This window comes from Canis aureus, chromosome 20 (genome assembly GCF_053574225.1).
Source record: "Canis aureus isolate CA01 chromosome 20, VMU_Caureus_v.1.0, whole genome shotgun sequence".
Classification (NCBI taxonomy): domain Eukaryota; kingdom Metazoa; phylum Chordata; class Mammalia; order Carnivora; family Canidae; genus Canis; species Canis aureus.
Genome location: NC_135630.1, coordinates 53,079,311 through 53,095,943, shown reverse-complemented (window position 1 = coordinate 53,095,943; position 16,633 = coordinate 53,079,311). Strand labels below are relative to the sequence as shown.

General features: G+C 37.4%; 1 protein-coding gene across 4 annotated transcripts in view; it reads left to right on the top strand.

Annotated features, from left to right (window-relative positions):
• ZEB2 (zinc finger E-box binding homeobox 2) overlaps positions 1 to 16,633 on the top strand; it is a 138,004-nt gene that overhangs the window by 92,536 nt on the left and 28,835 nt on the right. For all 4 annotated transcript variants that reach the window (XM_077861613.1, XM_077861612.1, XM_077861614.1 and 1 more), the window contains one exon: positions 3,474 to 3,545. In XM_077861613.1, coding sequence (XP_077717739.1) covers positions 3,474 to 3,545 — 72 coding nt within the window. The remainder of the gene's footprint in view (positions 1 to 3,473; positions 3,546 to 16,633) is intronic.

The window sequence follows — 16,633 nt, the reverse complement described above, 5'->3', positions numbered from 1 at the left end:
TCTTGGGAGCAGTGTGACAGAAACAGAGTGTGGCGAGAACTCATGTAAGACATACTATTTAAATGAGCTGGTGTTAGCTATTCATATTTGTTAATGAACTAGATATGCAGGGCTATAAGAATGAATGTTCTGATGCTTTAAATTTTAATATCTAGAAATCAAGGGTAAGGACCAATTACTAGAATTTCCACCCTTAAAGGAATAATTAATAACGATATAACAAATGTACGGCTCCAAACTTCTAAAAAAAAAAAAAAGTTTAATTTTAAAAACTTAAGATCAATAATTGAAAAACAGCCAAAACAGTAATGTCGAGCTGTAGTAGTTTGTGATCATGGCAGCTTTTTGTGCTGGTCATGGATCATAATTCTAAATGTTTTAATATACAATAATCCATATGAGTGCATTACAGACCCTGTTATCACCTGTAGTTAATGGTGCCTGTGATACAAATGAACAGGCTGTTCTTTGCTCTTACCTTTATGGTAAATAAACTAGCATTCTGGAGTCACAATAATTAAATAAAATGTAAATCCCTAATCTCATTTGGCTACTTGGACCAAGAAAGTTACCCGGCTATTACCTGTCTAGTTCTAATGATTAGTAATGATTTATTGTTCTTTTTTTTATTGTTCCAAAAGTGCTCTGATGTGGTGCCTTGATGTCTAATGAAAAGAAATTGGTCTTAAAAAGCTACTCATTGTTTATCCTGACTCTTAGATAACACATTTTTCTTCTGATAAAATATTTTTCTTATTTATTGTTCAAAACACACACTATAGACAATAATTCTAATTCTGGTGCTGTTTTATTTAGTAGTGTTTTATCCCTGGTGCCTGGCTGTCTACCATCATACCTCAGCACATAGCTTGACTCTGAGATAAGCCCCCTCTCCTTTGCTTTTTCTCGCATGCTTTCTGTAGTTTGTCTGCAGGATGCAGGTTTTCAACTGAAGAGCGCAGTGGAGCTCTTACTGTGCCTTTCCGGTTCCAGCACAATCAAAGTTTTGTGTTTAGAATTGTCCTTGACATTCTTTCGTCCCACAATGGGGTGGACACAGTGTGCTGGAAACCATGACATCATTATCATTGACACAGACTTAAATAAATCACCTGCATCTTGGCCTCTTTCTGCTTATTCAAGGATTCTTCATCTTAAGGAAGAAAGTGCTCTTTATTTTTACAAACCTTCGTCCCAAGGGTGACTGGAAAATGCAAACTTTTACAAGTGTTTTAAAAACAAATACACTATGTGGTTTTAGACACTGTATGCTGAGTCAGAGGGGTCTTGGAAAATGTTTAAGGTTAGGCGAGAAGCGAAATGACAGCCGGGTTTGCCTTTAATTCAGGGGAGATGTTCTTAACCTGCATATTATCATGTCTTTCTGGAAATGGATTCGCAGAGAAACTTAATTAAATAGGCATATACACATGGTATTTCACACACATACCTGAACAGGATTAGTGTTTCATTTTAATAAATTGAGCCTAATATTCAAAGAAAGGAAAGGTCGGCGCTCAGTAAATGGAAGCAAAGTACACTCTAGGTAAAAGTGATACCATCTCAGTTGCATAATCTTTGGTAAAAGAGGGTTATAGCTCAAGTATTACTACAGAGTGCGAGGCACACCAAGTGCCACCTATACATTTGTATGCCCGGCATTTAATAATTTGGGAAGCAACCACCTACTGTAACTTCTCTTTACTTTTTCATAAGAAAATGACAATGAGGAAGGAAGTGCAGCAGAAATCTTAAACATTACCACTATTATGCAAAAAAAAAAAATTGCTGTTAACTGTTTTCCCCTCAGTGACTTGATCTCTCAGATGGAAAACTTATGATTCTCTGACTCTTGGCTACCAGAAATCACATGAGATGAGCGAGGAAGAAAGACACAAAAGCTATATTTATAGCCAGTACTGAACTTCTCAGAAATACCTTAATTTAATTCCTCCCAGAGACTGATAAAAATATCAGATGAGGGAGCTTTTCAACCAATCGATTATTACAATTGACAATACAATATTGCCATATATTGAACTTCTAAATGTTTTATGCAAAACGGCCCCGTGAAAATATTCCTTAAGTAAGAGAGAAGTCCAGGGCCAGAAACAGACTTGAAGTGGTTGTGCAGTTTAAACAAATACCACTCAAATCATCTGACTGTTATGGGTAGTAGCATTAAATTAGCGTCTATTTATATCGGGGCATTTTACCTTAAAAGGCCCATGCTTTTTTAGTTCTGATAATATACACAGATAGGCGGCAGGCTACTACTTGTAAATCATATATTTTAATTTTGCTGTAACATTTGCTAGAACCTGCTTTTCTCCCAGATAATTATGACTAGAATGCGATAAGCAAAGGATGGTCAGGATAAATTTGGGAATTTACAGAGGCCTATTTATATAAAGTTTCTCTCGTTTTAAGTAAAATGATGATCAGAGAGATGTTTATCCTGGATCGTGTTTGGTTCTCATTAGTTTTGTTATTGTAAAAATACAATTTTGTAAAAAGCCTGTGTTTAGTTGACTTGCCTGGAGCGTTTTTTACCTGTCAGCTGCCCTTCTCTGCCCTCTCACACACTCTATAATGTGGGAGGCAGAAAATTTAAGATCTCTCCTGTTTTTCAAACTCTCCCTAATTTAAAATATGGCAATTTTTGGAAAAGAGCCTTTTATCACCTATGAATCTTCAATCCCAGTGTTACATATTTCCATCTTCGTTGCCACCTTGAGCTCTCGTTACGTCTATGTGTCTTTCTTCAGAAAATGACTACAATTACACTTATGCTGGAGCATAAATGATAAGGAGGAGAGAGATTTACGGAGCGGTAGGGACAGGCCTAAGGAAGGTATGTTTTAGAAGTTTATATAAAACAGTGAAACAGGTGTTTTTTTGTTTGTTTGTTTTTGTTGTTGTTGTTGTTTTTCAAATACCTCCGGGATCCTTGTTTTATAAACTGAGCACTTCAAGTTTTTATATATAGAGTTAGGTTTTTTTTTTTTTTTAAATATATGCCTGCATAGATTAGCTCCATCGTAGCCACTCCAAGGGGGAAAAAGCGTGAAAATCTGACTGGCCACTAATCATCCAGAGTTACCCGAGGCACAGCAGCTAGCCTGCCTCTTCCTAAATACAAATACTTAGTTGCTTTTGACTCGTATTGAAAAAATAATATCTTTCCCCCTGTTTGTCACTAGAACTGCCACCAGAAGAAAAGCCCTCCGTTTGTCCCAAATAAGCACCTCTGTTTTTCACAGCTTGCAGTAATGCTTAAAGTAAATAAGTTCTTGTGTAGCTAGCACTATTGGATTCATTCAATTGCCTGAACAAAGCTATTGTTTAGCGGTTTACAACAAGCCTTTTCTCTGTTTCCTTTAAAAGAATCTTCCTTGTTCCTGTGGTTGGCATGCTTAGTATAGTAAGCCTTTCTACAGTTTTCAAATGCTAACGATAATTTTCCCCCACAGAAGAAATGAAGGAAGACTATGACACTATGGGGCCTGAAGCCACGATCCAGACCACAGTTAACAATGGTACAGGTAAGTGGTGTCTACTACGCCGAGGTTGTACCTGCCCCATGTCCTGTGGCCCCGGGGGGTGAGGAAGAGAAACACGGCCCAGGCACACGTGTCCCTCCAAGACTTAGCAATTGAGTCAGGCATTCCAAGTCTCCTGTTTTGGTCTCAGATCGGAGTTCCCTTAATTTCATTTTATTTTACTTTATTTTTTTTTAAATTTTCTTCAGCAAGTGTACCTTTCATTCTTAAACCCCTGATTGGCCTGTGAAAGTTGAGAAAACCGAACTGGATGTAGACATTTTTTCAGAGCAGGGGTTAGGCAAATTTTTGGTAGTGATTTTTATTTTAAAAGACTGCATAAATAATCACAAAATTAGAATGTAATAAGCCTCTCCTGGCTACCACTTGATATTAGTCATTGAGAATTCAAATGATATGCTGTAATTTAGACTGTAAATGTTTTTTTCAGGAAGACAAACCAAATTTCCGTGAACATTCCTCACAAAAATTGAACACCTGAGCTCCTTTTTATTCTTTCTGCACTTTTAATTCTTGCTCCCTCCTCTAAATAATGTCTTCCAGGCAGAAGGTTTAGAGAGAGGAGACAATTTCACTTCTTTTTAATGAAGCTCAAAAAATTACAGTAGGAAAGCAGTAAGCAGTGTTATCTTCTACTCTGCTCCTACTGTGGAGTGGGATTTCAGGACAGTGGTGGCATTCCATGTTCCTCCCCCAAAACTGCACGGCATCTTCCCTCAAAGTCCCGCGTCACCAGTGCAAATGTACATTGACTCACTATGCTTATCTCTCTTTTCCTGGATAAGGCTAATTATTTTTGGTGTTACAAACAATCCTTCACACGGCCAGTACAGATGTTAACCTAGTGCCCCATATCAGGTTATCTCTCCAAACAAAACAAAACAAAACAAAACAAATCGCATAGCTATTTCCATGCAACCCACCAATGAGAAAAAAGTCACAGTGTTATGAAGTTTTAGAAATGTGAATAATTCAGATGATAGTCCGATCTCCCTTGTGTTGATACTGCTCATGCTGTGCTTCTATTTAGAAAGTCCTTATTAATAACTTACAAGGCACTAATTCACCTTGTTGGGTGTAAAATAAGAGAAATAATGAACAATTGTTGTAATTTTTCTTTCATTTGAAAATGTCAGTGTAGGGTACAAAGATGAAACTGCGCAATGTGGGATTAGGGAAAAGGTATAGAGTTAGGAAAGATTAATCCTACTTTTCAGGTATAGCTCTGGGAATCACTAGATTGTGACCTTGGGCATGTCAGTTATTCTCTTTGGAACTTAGTTTCCCCACCTGAAAAAGAAATAAGTCACACTAATCGTTTCTTAAGACTATGTCCATGTTTAATAGTCTATGTTGCACCATATAATATAGAAACAAGACAAAATAATTACATGTAAAAGCATAATAATGAAGAAATAGCATAAATTAGATACTTTCTATAATGTCCCAACTCATGGGATCAGAAATGGCTTCATGTTTTTTTTTTTTAAGATAAATGTTACATTTCAACTTCAAGCATAAATAAATCATAATTCTTATTAACTTTATTAGGCATTCAGAGTGTCACAAAAGTAATTTATCCCACAACGTGACAATTTGCTAGCGGTTTATACACTTGAAGTCTAAAATGATATTAAATAAAATTTATTTCTGTTCAAAAGATTCAAAAATCAATTCTGAATGTGCTTTCATGTGGCTTTAAGGTCTCTTTTTCTGATACTACTTACTATTGCTTATAGTTGTTCATGTGTAGTCAGTCAACAAATAAATAAGCATTCACTGAGAGTCTTCTATATACACCATTGGTGCACTTGTGGTGGAAGATGGGCCAGGAAATTTAAGACATGGTTATTATTTAGTTTGGGAGATGAGACTAACAAAGAACAATAAGAGAAATACGTGATAAATATGCAACAAATGGTAGGAACTGTAATTATTTCACATCCCCAAAGTGGGAGAGATGCTATGGGTTGAGTATTCAGAAAATGCTCCATGACAGAGGTGAAACATAAGCTAAGTATATTTTCAATGAGTATAGAGAAGCGAGGAAGAGCTTTCTAGCAGAGGAATGTGTGAGCCAATGAAGGAAATTGTGAAATCTATTCAGAGGATGGTGAGTAAAGGATTCGCCTGAATCAGAGGGTTCTAGGAGGGAATACATGGGAAATGAAGCTGGACATTTAAGTTGAAGCCAGCTGATGGAGGATGTAAAGCACCAGCTCAAAGAGTTTGTGTCATGTTATACTACCGTGATTTCTGTGGGGGAAAACCAGACTTTGAGAGACCAACTGGAAGTCATTGTAGTTACTCAGGTGTGAAGTGACAAAAAGCTTGTCCTAGGGTGGTGACAGTGATGAAATTAGCAACATGATTTCTTAACAACCAGTCGAATCTCTGGGTGATGGAATCAAAATGGCTTCAGGATTACACGTCTGCATGTTTAGAACATGGCAGTACTTGCTATTTCTAGATAACAAGGCGGATCCAATTTTGAGAAGATCTTGAGCTAGCCTTTAGATACGTATTGTCATATAAAAGTTATATATGGATGTGACTATGAGAAGGCCCATTGGAAATGAGGAAATGAAACACAGGAAGTCAGGGCTGGAGACATAGATTTGAGACTGATGCAAATATATTCCGATAGTATTTAACATCATAGGACCATGGCATTAGCCATTGAGAGTGTATTTATTGAAACAAGTAAAAAGCTGAGGCCAGGGCTCCTGGTGGGTAGGGAGAAAAACCAAACTCATTGAAAGAGAAAAGATTAAGGTAGAAAAAAAATAAACAACTAGAAGGCAAAGAAAGAAAGTTTCAAAAAGTACAGAATGGTCAATTCAATCAAAAGATTCAGATAACTACAGTTGAAAGAATGCTGAACAAATACATTGGGCTTGGTAATTAGGAATTGACAGGTGACCCTCAGTTTATCACTCTGCCCTTTTAGAGAATAAATACATATTTCTTTACAACCACAAGTTGCTGCTTCTTATCCCCCAGAATCTTTTCAATTGCTAAATACACGGGGAATTGAAAGAAGACATCTTTTCTGGTTGAAATTGCTCATTAATGGACCATCTCTTTGTCTCTCCCCAAGTCCTAAAAGATCCAGCTACCAGCTGACCTTCTCTAGCCATCCCCACTTACAATGATTATCTTCTTCCGGTGAATGCTTATTGAACAAAACACCTAACCTTGCCATAAATTCTGTCGTGTGTTGTTAATTAATGTGCTGTCTTTTCCAAATTAGATTGCAAACTCTGAGAGCGTGGATTGTGTCTTAGGCTACTATATTGGCTATAAGAGCGCCCTAATTTTTTTTTAACTTTACCCTTCAATCTTATTTTTTAATTTAAAAAAAACTTCTTGTAATTATTTTTTAATGTACAAGGTTATATTTAGTATTTTAGGCATACAATATAGTGATTCAACAATTCTATACAATACTGAGGGCTCATCAAAATAAGTACACTCTTAATCCGCATCACCTATTTCACCCATCCGACCCCACTTCCTCTCTGGTAACCATCAGCTTGCTCTCTATATTTAGGAGTGCTTTAAAATGAATAGGCTCTCAATATATTTTTAATGAATAAATAGGGAATTAATTCAATATCAAATATCATTTTTCTTTTCTAATCAGAGCAGAACCAACAGACTTTGAAATAGATACATTCTAAACAGCTTAAGCAAATTTTCTGATAAAAAGTGCTGTTATTAATGGGAATAAGTTGTGAAGGAAAGACAAAGCCAATGTCTCTAATACTCCTCTCTGAATATTCAAACACACAGAATTCGCTCCTAACTAAACGTAAGGAAAAGACCTCTGAATTTCCTTCTCAGCTCTACACATCTGCTAAATAGCAAAAATTAATTAAATTCATCTAAATGGAGAGAATAGTCTTTAAGAATGTAAAAGTATCTTCTTGGTATATTCTGCTAAGTTTAAAGCTGCAAGAAGCCGTGGCAAGAGTTTAGTCAAATAGAATCACAGAATTCTAAAATCAAAAGTTAACCTACAAATCAAGTTCTTAATTGTGTTTTGATAGTTGAGGAAACAGTAGTAAAAAATGCCACATACCTAACTTGTGACATATTTGGAAATAAAATCTAAGTTACCTGACATAACCTTTCCCCTCAGAAGGTTTTTCACCGCTCTGAGATGTCCTACTAGAAACTATGCTATCATCTTTGACTCTTACATACTTTATCTAATTAGTCATCAACTACTATCATTTCTACTATCACAAATAGCATATATCACTTTTATTTCTCCCCATCACGTTTTTCACTATCTTGATTTAAATCCTCATCTTTCATTTGAGCTGTTATGATACTTTGTTAACCGGACTCATTTCAATCCCTAATTTCTTTAATTCACTCTTCACGCTAACAAAGTTAGTTACAAGTTGTTTTCCTAGCACTTGGGGCATATGGGTCATTGTAACTCAGTCTCCCACACCACTTCATATCCAACCTCGTATGGTTCTCCACTGCTTTCTGAATGAGTCGGCATTTGAGTTGAGTTGGCATCCTCATGATGTATCTATCTTGTCTTTACTACCCCTTCCTAGTATATACCTCAACTCTGAAAGACTCATTACTATTTATACTCCTTTGCCTTTGCTTATGATTTTCCATCAACCTAAACAGCTACTCATTCTTTTTAGTCTGACAGCACCATACACATTCTTAAAAGCCATCGCCACCAGGAAGTCATCTTCTCCCACTCAAGATTACTCCTCAAGATTCCTTAAAGATCTTCTTATAGAATTTATGAATTTCCTTTCATATTATACTTAGTTGCCTGCAGGTATGTTTCTCCCTGCTAGATTGTAAGCTACTTGAGGACAGAAATGGTATGGGGTTTTGGTCACTTTATCACTATAGATCCTAGAATGGTCTAGGTCACAAAGAGTTTTTAAAGAGATTTAGGGAGTGAATGACAGACACCACCACTTGGGCTTCCTTTCATATTTCCAGGTTGGCATATTTTGATACCTGGTATGCAATTGCCAACCAGACATTTTCATCTCTCATTACTCTAATCTCCCAAATGAGAAAAATTCAATTACATTTGACTGGTCCCCAGCCTTTGTCTTCTCCTCTATTAGTCAGTCCATATTCATCCTTATAACTCTTTTCTCATTGTTTGAATCCCCTTCTTAGAATCTTTAATTGCCTCTTAGTACCCATAGACAAAATTCACATTCTTCGGACCAGTGTTAAGTGCCATCCATTTTATACCAACAGTGTTCCATTCTCATCAGACCAAATCCCTTGGTAATACAAAAAAAGGATCGCATGTATGCCAACCTCTGAATCTCTGCCCACGCTGTTCCTTGAGACCCTAATATTTCACTCCCTTTCCTCTGCTTATGTAAACTCTACTCACCCTTCTGTTCCTCAGGGCCAGTTCACATTCCATTTCCTTAATGTGGTCATCCTAAAACACCTCAAACCACGTCAATCTCTTCCTTCTCTGAAATTCCACAGCCCTCAGGTGGACACTGCTAATTTTAGCATGTTGAAGTGTTCCTCTTTATAATGTTTACACCTATTTTACCTAGTTAATTTTGTGAAGACAAGAGATTTCTTGTGCTGTAAAATGGGTGTAGATTATCATGCTAGGATAGCATAGGATTGTTGAGGTAATTAAATAAGTAATATTTATTAGCCTTAGTAAGGGCCCCAAAAATATTTGCTTTAAGAAGGGACTATACCTTCTTTGCCTAAAGGACACAGCACAGTAGTGAACTCACATGGTAGGTGTTATGACAGGTATAATGAATGAATGAGTGAATGAATGAATGAATGAATGAATGAACAGTTGGTGGAGAAAAAATAGTCTCTGAGAAGGGAAGCCACAATAAAGGAAAACATTCCCTGTGAAGGGGATTCATTCCAGTATCTTCAGAGAGTGAAACCAGGATTTAAGTCCCTGAAATCAACTTGTTAAAGGCAAAGAACCACAGTGTTTATCACTATATTTTTTTCTACAACAAAGTTAGATTAGCAGCAGCACAGCAAAGTTGATTTATAGCATGAGGTATTGCAAACCCTGATTTACATCAACAGCTTTCTACATTGCATTTAATATTTCTACATTGGTTTTAATGTTTTAAAAATGAAAGAAATTGTATGCTCTACCACAGAAGACAAACAATGTCCTTTTATAAAGGACCTTACGTCTTCCGTATTTTAATCAGATTCAAATTCAGAATAAAATTATTATGTAGAATTTTTAAACAGGGAGGGGGAAAAAACATTTTCTAAGAAGATTAGAGAAATGGGAAAACTTAGGGGCATTATAAAGCCTACATGCTAGTAGTAGCAAGGATCTATCATCGGTGCTTGGTGATCATTAGCATTAATGCGGTTCCACGTGCATATCAAGACCCAAATAGGCCCCTGATGTTTTCCTCTTTGAATGTGTGTAAGTTATATTTATTCAGACAATCTAGTACTCTAGTCATAAAAGGCTATTAATAACCACCTGCATCTTTCCTTCCTTTGCTGGGAAAAGAAAAGCACCTTACAACCTTACATCTAGAAACTGGGTCAGGGCAATTTAGGTCTCAGTTCTTAATCTTACAGAACAGAATAAAATTACTGCCCGAGAACTAACTATATTGACTCCAACTATAGTCATTAAACATACTTCCAATCTTTTAAGAATAATATATGAATACTTTTGCACATGGAAGGCAAACGTTGGTTCGGAATGGTTCAGATTAGTCGAGAGTCAGATAAACAACATTTGGATTTTGTCTTTATCAATTACTAGTTCATGAACTTGAGTAAATAAGAATTCATTTCTACATCAGGAAGGTGGAAATAATGATTACCTATGTACAAAGTCCATTGTAGGGATTAAATGGTATATTATTATCACTTTTGAAAGAGAGGGAGAGTGGGGGTGGGGTAGAGGCAGAGGGAGAAGGAGTAAGAGAATCTCTTTTTAAAAATTTAAATCCAATTAATTAACATATAGTGTATTCTTAGTTTCAGAGGTAGAGTTCAGTGATTCATCAGTCTTGTATAATATCCAGTGCTCATAGCATCACATGCTGTCCTCAATGTCCATCACCCAGGTACCTCACCCACCTCCTCCTCCTCAGTTTTTTCCTATGATTAAGAGTGTCTTATGGAAAAAAAAAAAAAAAGAGTCTCTTATGGTCTGCCTCCTTCTCTGATATCATCTTGTTTTATTTTTTCCTCCCTTCCCCTATGATTCTCTGTTTTGTTTCTTAAATTCCACATATGAGTGAGGTCATATGATAATTGCCTTTCTCTGATTGACTTATTTGGAATCTGATGTGGGGCTCAATCTCACGACCTTGAGATCATGACGTGAGCTGAAATCAAGAGTTGAATGCTTAACTGACTGAGCCATCCAGGCACCCCAATGATATATTATTTTTAAAGTACCTGGTGTATTGCCTAACATACACTGATGCTGACCCTGATTTGTTTATCTTGCCAGTTTGTATCTACAGGCAAGCTTTAAACCAATTTTATACATTAAGAAATAAATGGATCCTAAACTGTTTCCTCCCTTTACACTGGTTCCTCATTAACTTCTTTTCTAGAAAACAAAAATGCAGTATTTAACAAATTTGTAATGGAAGGACTAACCAGTCAATTTTGAGAGCCTTTGCCAATTAAATTCTTTTGACGTCTTAGAAAACCAACCAGACAAGCTATAGGACAAAGGTCTTTTCACTGCTCCAACAATGCATTTGAGGTTTAAAATATGAATATTGAGAAGGAATTGCTTATTGCTTAGTTTTTTATCTCATTTCATCTCTACCTAGCATCCTTTTTTAAACGTAGAAGAAGATGTAGCGGTAAATACAATGTGTATAATGATGAACTCTGTCAAAGACTTTTCCTTGATCACTGACTAGCATCAGGAATCATATGTTGTTTTTCTTTTGTTCCGAATGACAAACAAATCAGCAAATAATAAAACGTTCATCACTTTACTGAGATACCTACATTTATTCTTTCCTCTCAGATTAGTAGTTGTGTGTAGAATTTGAACTGAGGCTTGAGAAAGAAACTCTAAAGAAATAGAAGATATAGTTTTTGTCCCTAAGGAATGCAAAATCCTGGAGCGCCTGGCTGGCTTAGTCAGGGTTGTACGTTTGAGCACCACCTTGGGTGAAGATTATTTAATAATAAAATCTTCAGAAAAATTGTAATGACATGAAGGTAAAATTTACAATAAATTTTAAATTTATTTTAATAAATTATAATTTAAAAATTAATAGCTTAATTAGCTATTCAGATCAATAGTCACTTAAGGTGACCCTACTAAGTTTAAGGCATTTTGTATTTGAAAAATACAATGAACAGTCACCGTCATTTAGGACTTACCTTCAATTGGGTAAATAAAATGGTAATAAGAATAAGGTGAATAAGAAATGTGTGTAAAATGTTTAGCACAATATTAGACATAATAAATGTTCAGTTGTTGCTAGCCATCACCATCATTATAATTAACGTTATAACAATATATGGATGAAGATGTTTTATTTGAAATACAACAAGCTCTGTTGGTTCAAGTGGAAGGTGTTTGATATTGCAGAGGGCTCTTGACAGTGTAGGGTGAAATATTGGAGACGTGAGGTAGAGCAGCACCTTAAGAGACTGCAAATTTCAGAGAAGATTTTCTTTAGGAAAAAGGCTTGTTAAATATGGCTCTATGCAAAAGTGAGGCATAGAGAAAGCTGAAAATGTAAAAGGAGACTGGGTAAAAGATGGAATAAGTTATCAGTAGTTGTGAGGAAGTAGCTTTAGAGAGTAGCCTTGGCTGCAGGCAGAAGTTACATCTTTCTTAGAATAAGATCAAAAGAAAAAGGAGGAACGATTATAGAGATTTGGGGTGAATTTAAGGTAGTTCAGGGAATTCGTGTCATATGTGTTGACCTCTTTGAAGTGAGTAGGAAAGGAGATGATCGATTGACAGAAAGGAAAGGGAGTAGGGTTGGAATCTTGAAGAATGGAAACGTGGAGTAATTGCCGTGGACAATATGTGGAGATTCAGTTACCATCACAAAAGAATATCCGATTTGGATAACGTAGACTAAACAAGTGTTACAAGTATTTACATTTCTTTAGCCATCTTTGATACTCCAGGAGCAAAGAAACTGGGCTGGATTTTCGTTGGGCTAGGTGAGAATGACACAAAAATAAGGGACAAGGACGGAAAAGACTTCAAAGCTCTGAGGTGAACTGAGGCAGGTAAAACCAGAGCAGGTGAAATGGCCGGGAAGGGCCGGGTTATCGCAACGAAGCACCTGCCTCAGTGGGATGAAGACCTGCATGGTGGGGAAGGGCAGAAGGTTGAAACAGAGAGTGGAAGTTTCAAGCTCTAGTTTGCAGAGCTGGACTCATGCCCGGTTCAGCCGAGTACCCAAGTGTGGCTGTCCCTGTTGCTAGAGAGACTCAAAGCCCCGGAAGCCAGGATCCTGCCTGGACTCTCTGTTGAGCCATGAAGTTTCCCAGAATTATAGCATTGGCAGCCTGGGGTAAACACAACCATGGGATAAGTGTCATCTTACTTGAGCTCTGCAAGTAGTGTCCGAAAACATGGTGGCAAAAACCAATGACCGAGGCTTCAAAGAATGGCAGGTACAAACTGGACGGTGTTTGAGGGTAGAGATTAGGTTTGCTTTTCTCCAAAGTCCCTCTCAGTGGGCGCGGTGTTCATACCAGCTTGGTGGTTGACAAACGGGTTGTTTTGTTGAATTGATGAATAAATGAGCAAACAAATAAAAGCTGAGCAAATTAATAACTTAGGAACATTGGTTTGGAACAGTCGTGTGAATTGAGGAGTATGTGGACCTCTTTGCTCTGTGAGCTTAGATGGATGAAAGCAGGAGTGGCTGTGCTGGAAAGGCCTGTGAGGGATGGAGTATTATGACAGGGTGACACAGTTTCATCTAATCTGAAGAAGTGGAACGCATGTAGGAGGATATCATTAAGCATGTGGGGGGATAAACAAGTAATATGTGGAATGGGAAAGCAAAATGAACCATGAATAAAGGGTGGTTGTTTTTTTTTCTTTCTTTCTTTCTTTTTTTTTTTTGATCTCTAGTTCCAAGTTAAGTTTGAGACATTTTTTCCTTACTAGCACCATCATAGTTAATAAAAATTCACCTTTGCAAAGTTGTTTCATAAAGTTATTCCATACTGAGTGCCCTTAGAAACACGGCTAAGTAAGAAATATCTAAAAGAGGAAAACACAACCCTTAATTATTAAATGGAAATTATAAAAAGCATCTCGAGTAGAGAATTTGAAGGACTTTTATGTTCTCACTTTACCCTGATAGGCTTGGATGTGGACCACACAGTGAAAAAAATCAAGAGCAGGAACATGAAAGGAAAAACTGAGAAAAAAAAAAAAGCTTAAAATTCCATATTTTATTTATACTGAAGTGAGCATTTACCATCGCTTTCCTCATCCTAACTTATGGTGTTATAATGTTGTTGTTTAGAACTATTTATAATGTCAGCAATCTTGTCAGCATCTAGGACCTATTCAAATCATGTCAAATCAGGCATAATGAAAAACTGAAAAGATGGGGTTCTTTCTCTTTCTCTCTCTCTCTCTCTCATATTGAGTCACTATGATACAGTGGAAAGAGTAGTGGGTTAAGAGTCAGGATATATGAATTCTCTGTCGAGCTTTTCCAGAAATTATTTGTCTAACTTTGTATGAATCATAAACCTCAGTGTACCTTCGTTGTATCATCTGTTAAATGAGGACATTAGAGTAGAAATGTTGAACTCCACCCCACCCTACCCTTGCTTCTAATGAATTTTTACTGGGAAGCCTGAACAAAGACAACAAAGCACCGGCTGAGCTAGTTGGCACGGGAGGGGGAGGTCGTGCCTCATGGTATTATACCCAGGGCCCTGTGTTTGTCAGAGCTTTGACTTTGGTTTAATGTTCTGCTGTTGTCATTTTGCACTGGGCCCGCTGGGCCCCACTGTAGCCCGTCCTGCTTATAGCTCACAGAATGCATTAGGATAATAGCAGCGTAGAAGCGAGATTGGGAGAGCATGGGATCAGGGATTTACCACCTGAAGTACCACAGAGAAATGCCAAGCATGTCCAGGCTTACCAGATTCTTCTGAGGTGTCTCCAGAGCAATTGGAAGCCTCTAGATCTAGATTGAAAATCTTGCCTGAGCAGGAAACACCATGGTTTGAGGTATAACTCCCTTAAATTGATGATATTAATGATAAGGTTAGGAGGCTAGCAAGTGGTTTGGCCTCTTTAAATACAGACTCAGTGTATCACATCATTAGCATAGAAGAAAGTGGGGAAAAGAGTAAAACTGTTTCTGTACCATTATTATCCTCTTGGTTTAATACCTTCCAATTCCTCTTACTAGGCTTACACGGAATTTAAATTTAAATTTTTTATTATTTGTATTATTTTTAAAATCTTGTTTTAATTATTTATTTAAGTAATCTCTACTCCGAACACAGGCCTTGAACTCACGACCCTGAGATCAAGAGTCACATGCTCCACTGAGCGAGCCAGCCAGGCGCCCTTAAAGTAAATTTTTTTAATTAGCTAGGATTCCTATATGGGTAACAGAAGCCACACAAGTTTGATCGTAAGAGTTGATCTCAGCAAGAGTTGAGTGGATATATAGTGTTAATCAATTGTGCAAGATCAGTTTATCAGATAATTGAGTACCTAAGTACTCAACAGGGAGAGAATCATACTGTTACAAAGCATGCCGTTTTCTTCTTGTTTATACTGTCACTTTCTTATATGTTGGAAGAGTTTTGTCATCCAGTCAGATAGGTCATGTAAGTCATCATTTAAAAATTTCTAGTTAACTCCATACAATAAGCTTATTAAAAAAAAAAAAAAAAAGCTAGGGAAAGAGGTTTTGAAGAGAGGAAAGCGGCTGGAGCTCTTGGCAGGTGAGACAGGAGGGTCATTTGCAGACTATAATCAGTGTATACCAAGAAGAGCCTATCACTTCCTGGCTAATGAAGGCTGCAGTTTTATTAGCTTTGCTTGCGATTAGGGGCAGCTATCTCCACTTCACAGCGAGGGTTCCCATAAGAAATAACTGATATCCCAAGCTTCTTGAGTGTCTCCTTCATTCATTCAACAAATGTGTAATAAGCACTGTTTTCCTTGTGATGTTGTCCGTGGTTTCTAGTCGCCTCCAAAATCTTAACCTGTGTGTATGTTTCCTCCATCAGAAAGCTATGTTGCTTTGAGTTTTTAAATGGAAAGAATGTATACGAAACTCCTTAGGCCTAGCCAGTGAATAAGAGTAGATGGGTTAGGGCAATTAATTAATTGAAAGCATGGAAATTATGAAATTTCAGGAACACCCCAGAAAGCATATACTAGCTCATTTTACAGATGAAGATACTGAGATTAAAAATCCTAAGTAGGATGGGATCCCTGGGTGGCACAGCGGTTTGGCGCCTGCCTTTGGCCCGGGGCGTGATCCTGGAGACCCGGGATCGAATCCCACATCGGGCTCCCGGTGCATGGAGCCTGCTTCTCCCTCTGCCTGTGTCTCTGCCTCTCTGTCTCTCTCTGTGTGACTATCATGAATAAATAAATAAAATCTTAAAAAAAAAAAATCCTAAGTAGGGATCCCTGAGTGGCTCAGCAGTTTAGCGCCTGCCTTCAGCCCAGGGCATGATCCTGGAGTCCCAGAATCGAGTCCCGTGTCGGGTTCCCGGCATGGAGCCTGCTTCTCCCTCTGCCTGTGTCTCTACCCCTTTCTCTCTCTCTATGTCTATCATGAATAAATAAGTAAAATCTTTAAAAAAAAAATCATAAGTAGCTGAGCCAAAATGGGTTGCCCAATGAACCTGGTCTGCTCATTCAATTATTGAGCATTAGCCATGTGTCGGGCACTGTACTAGGCTGATATAAAACACAGTCAGCTCACAAATATGTCAAGGAACAGTTAGACTGTGATGTGCTGACTTCAGTGATTGAGATATGCAGGTGGATACGTGCAGAAGGAGGTTACAAGCTCAGGCTGAGAGAGTTAGGAAGGCCACATGAT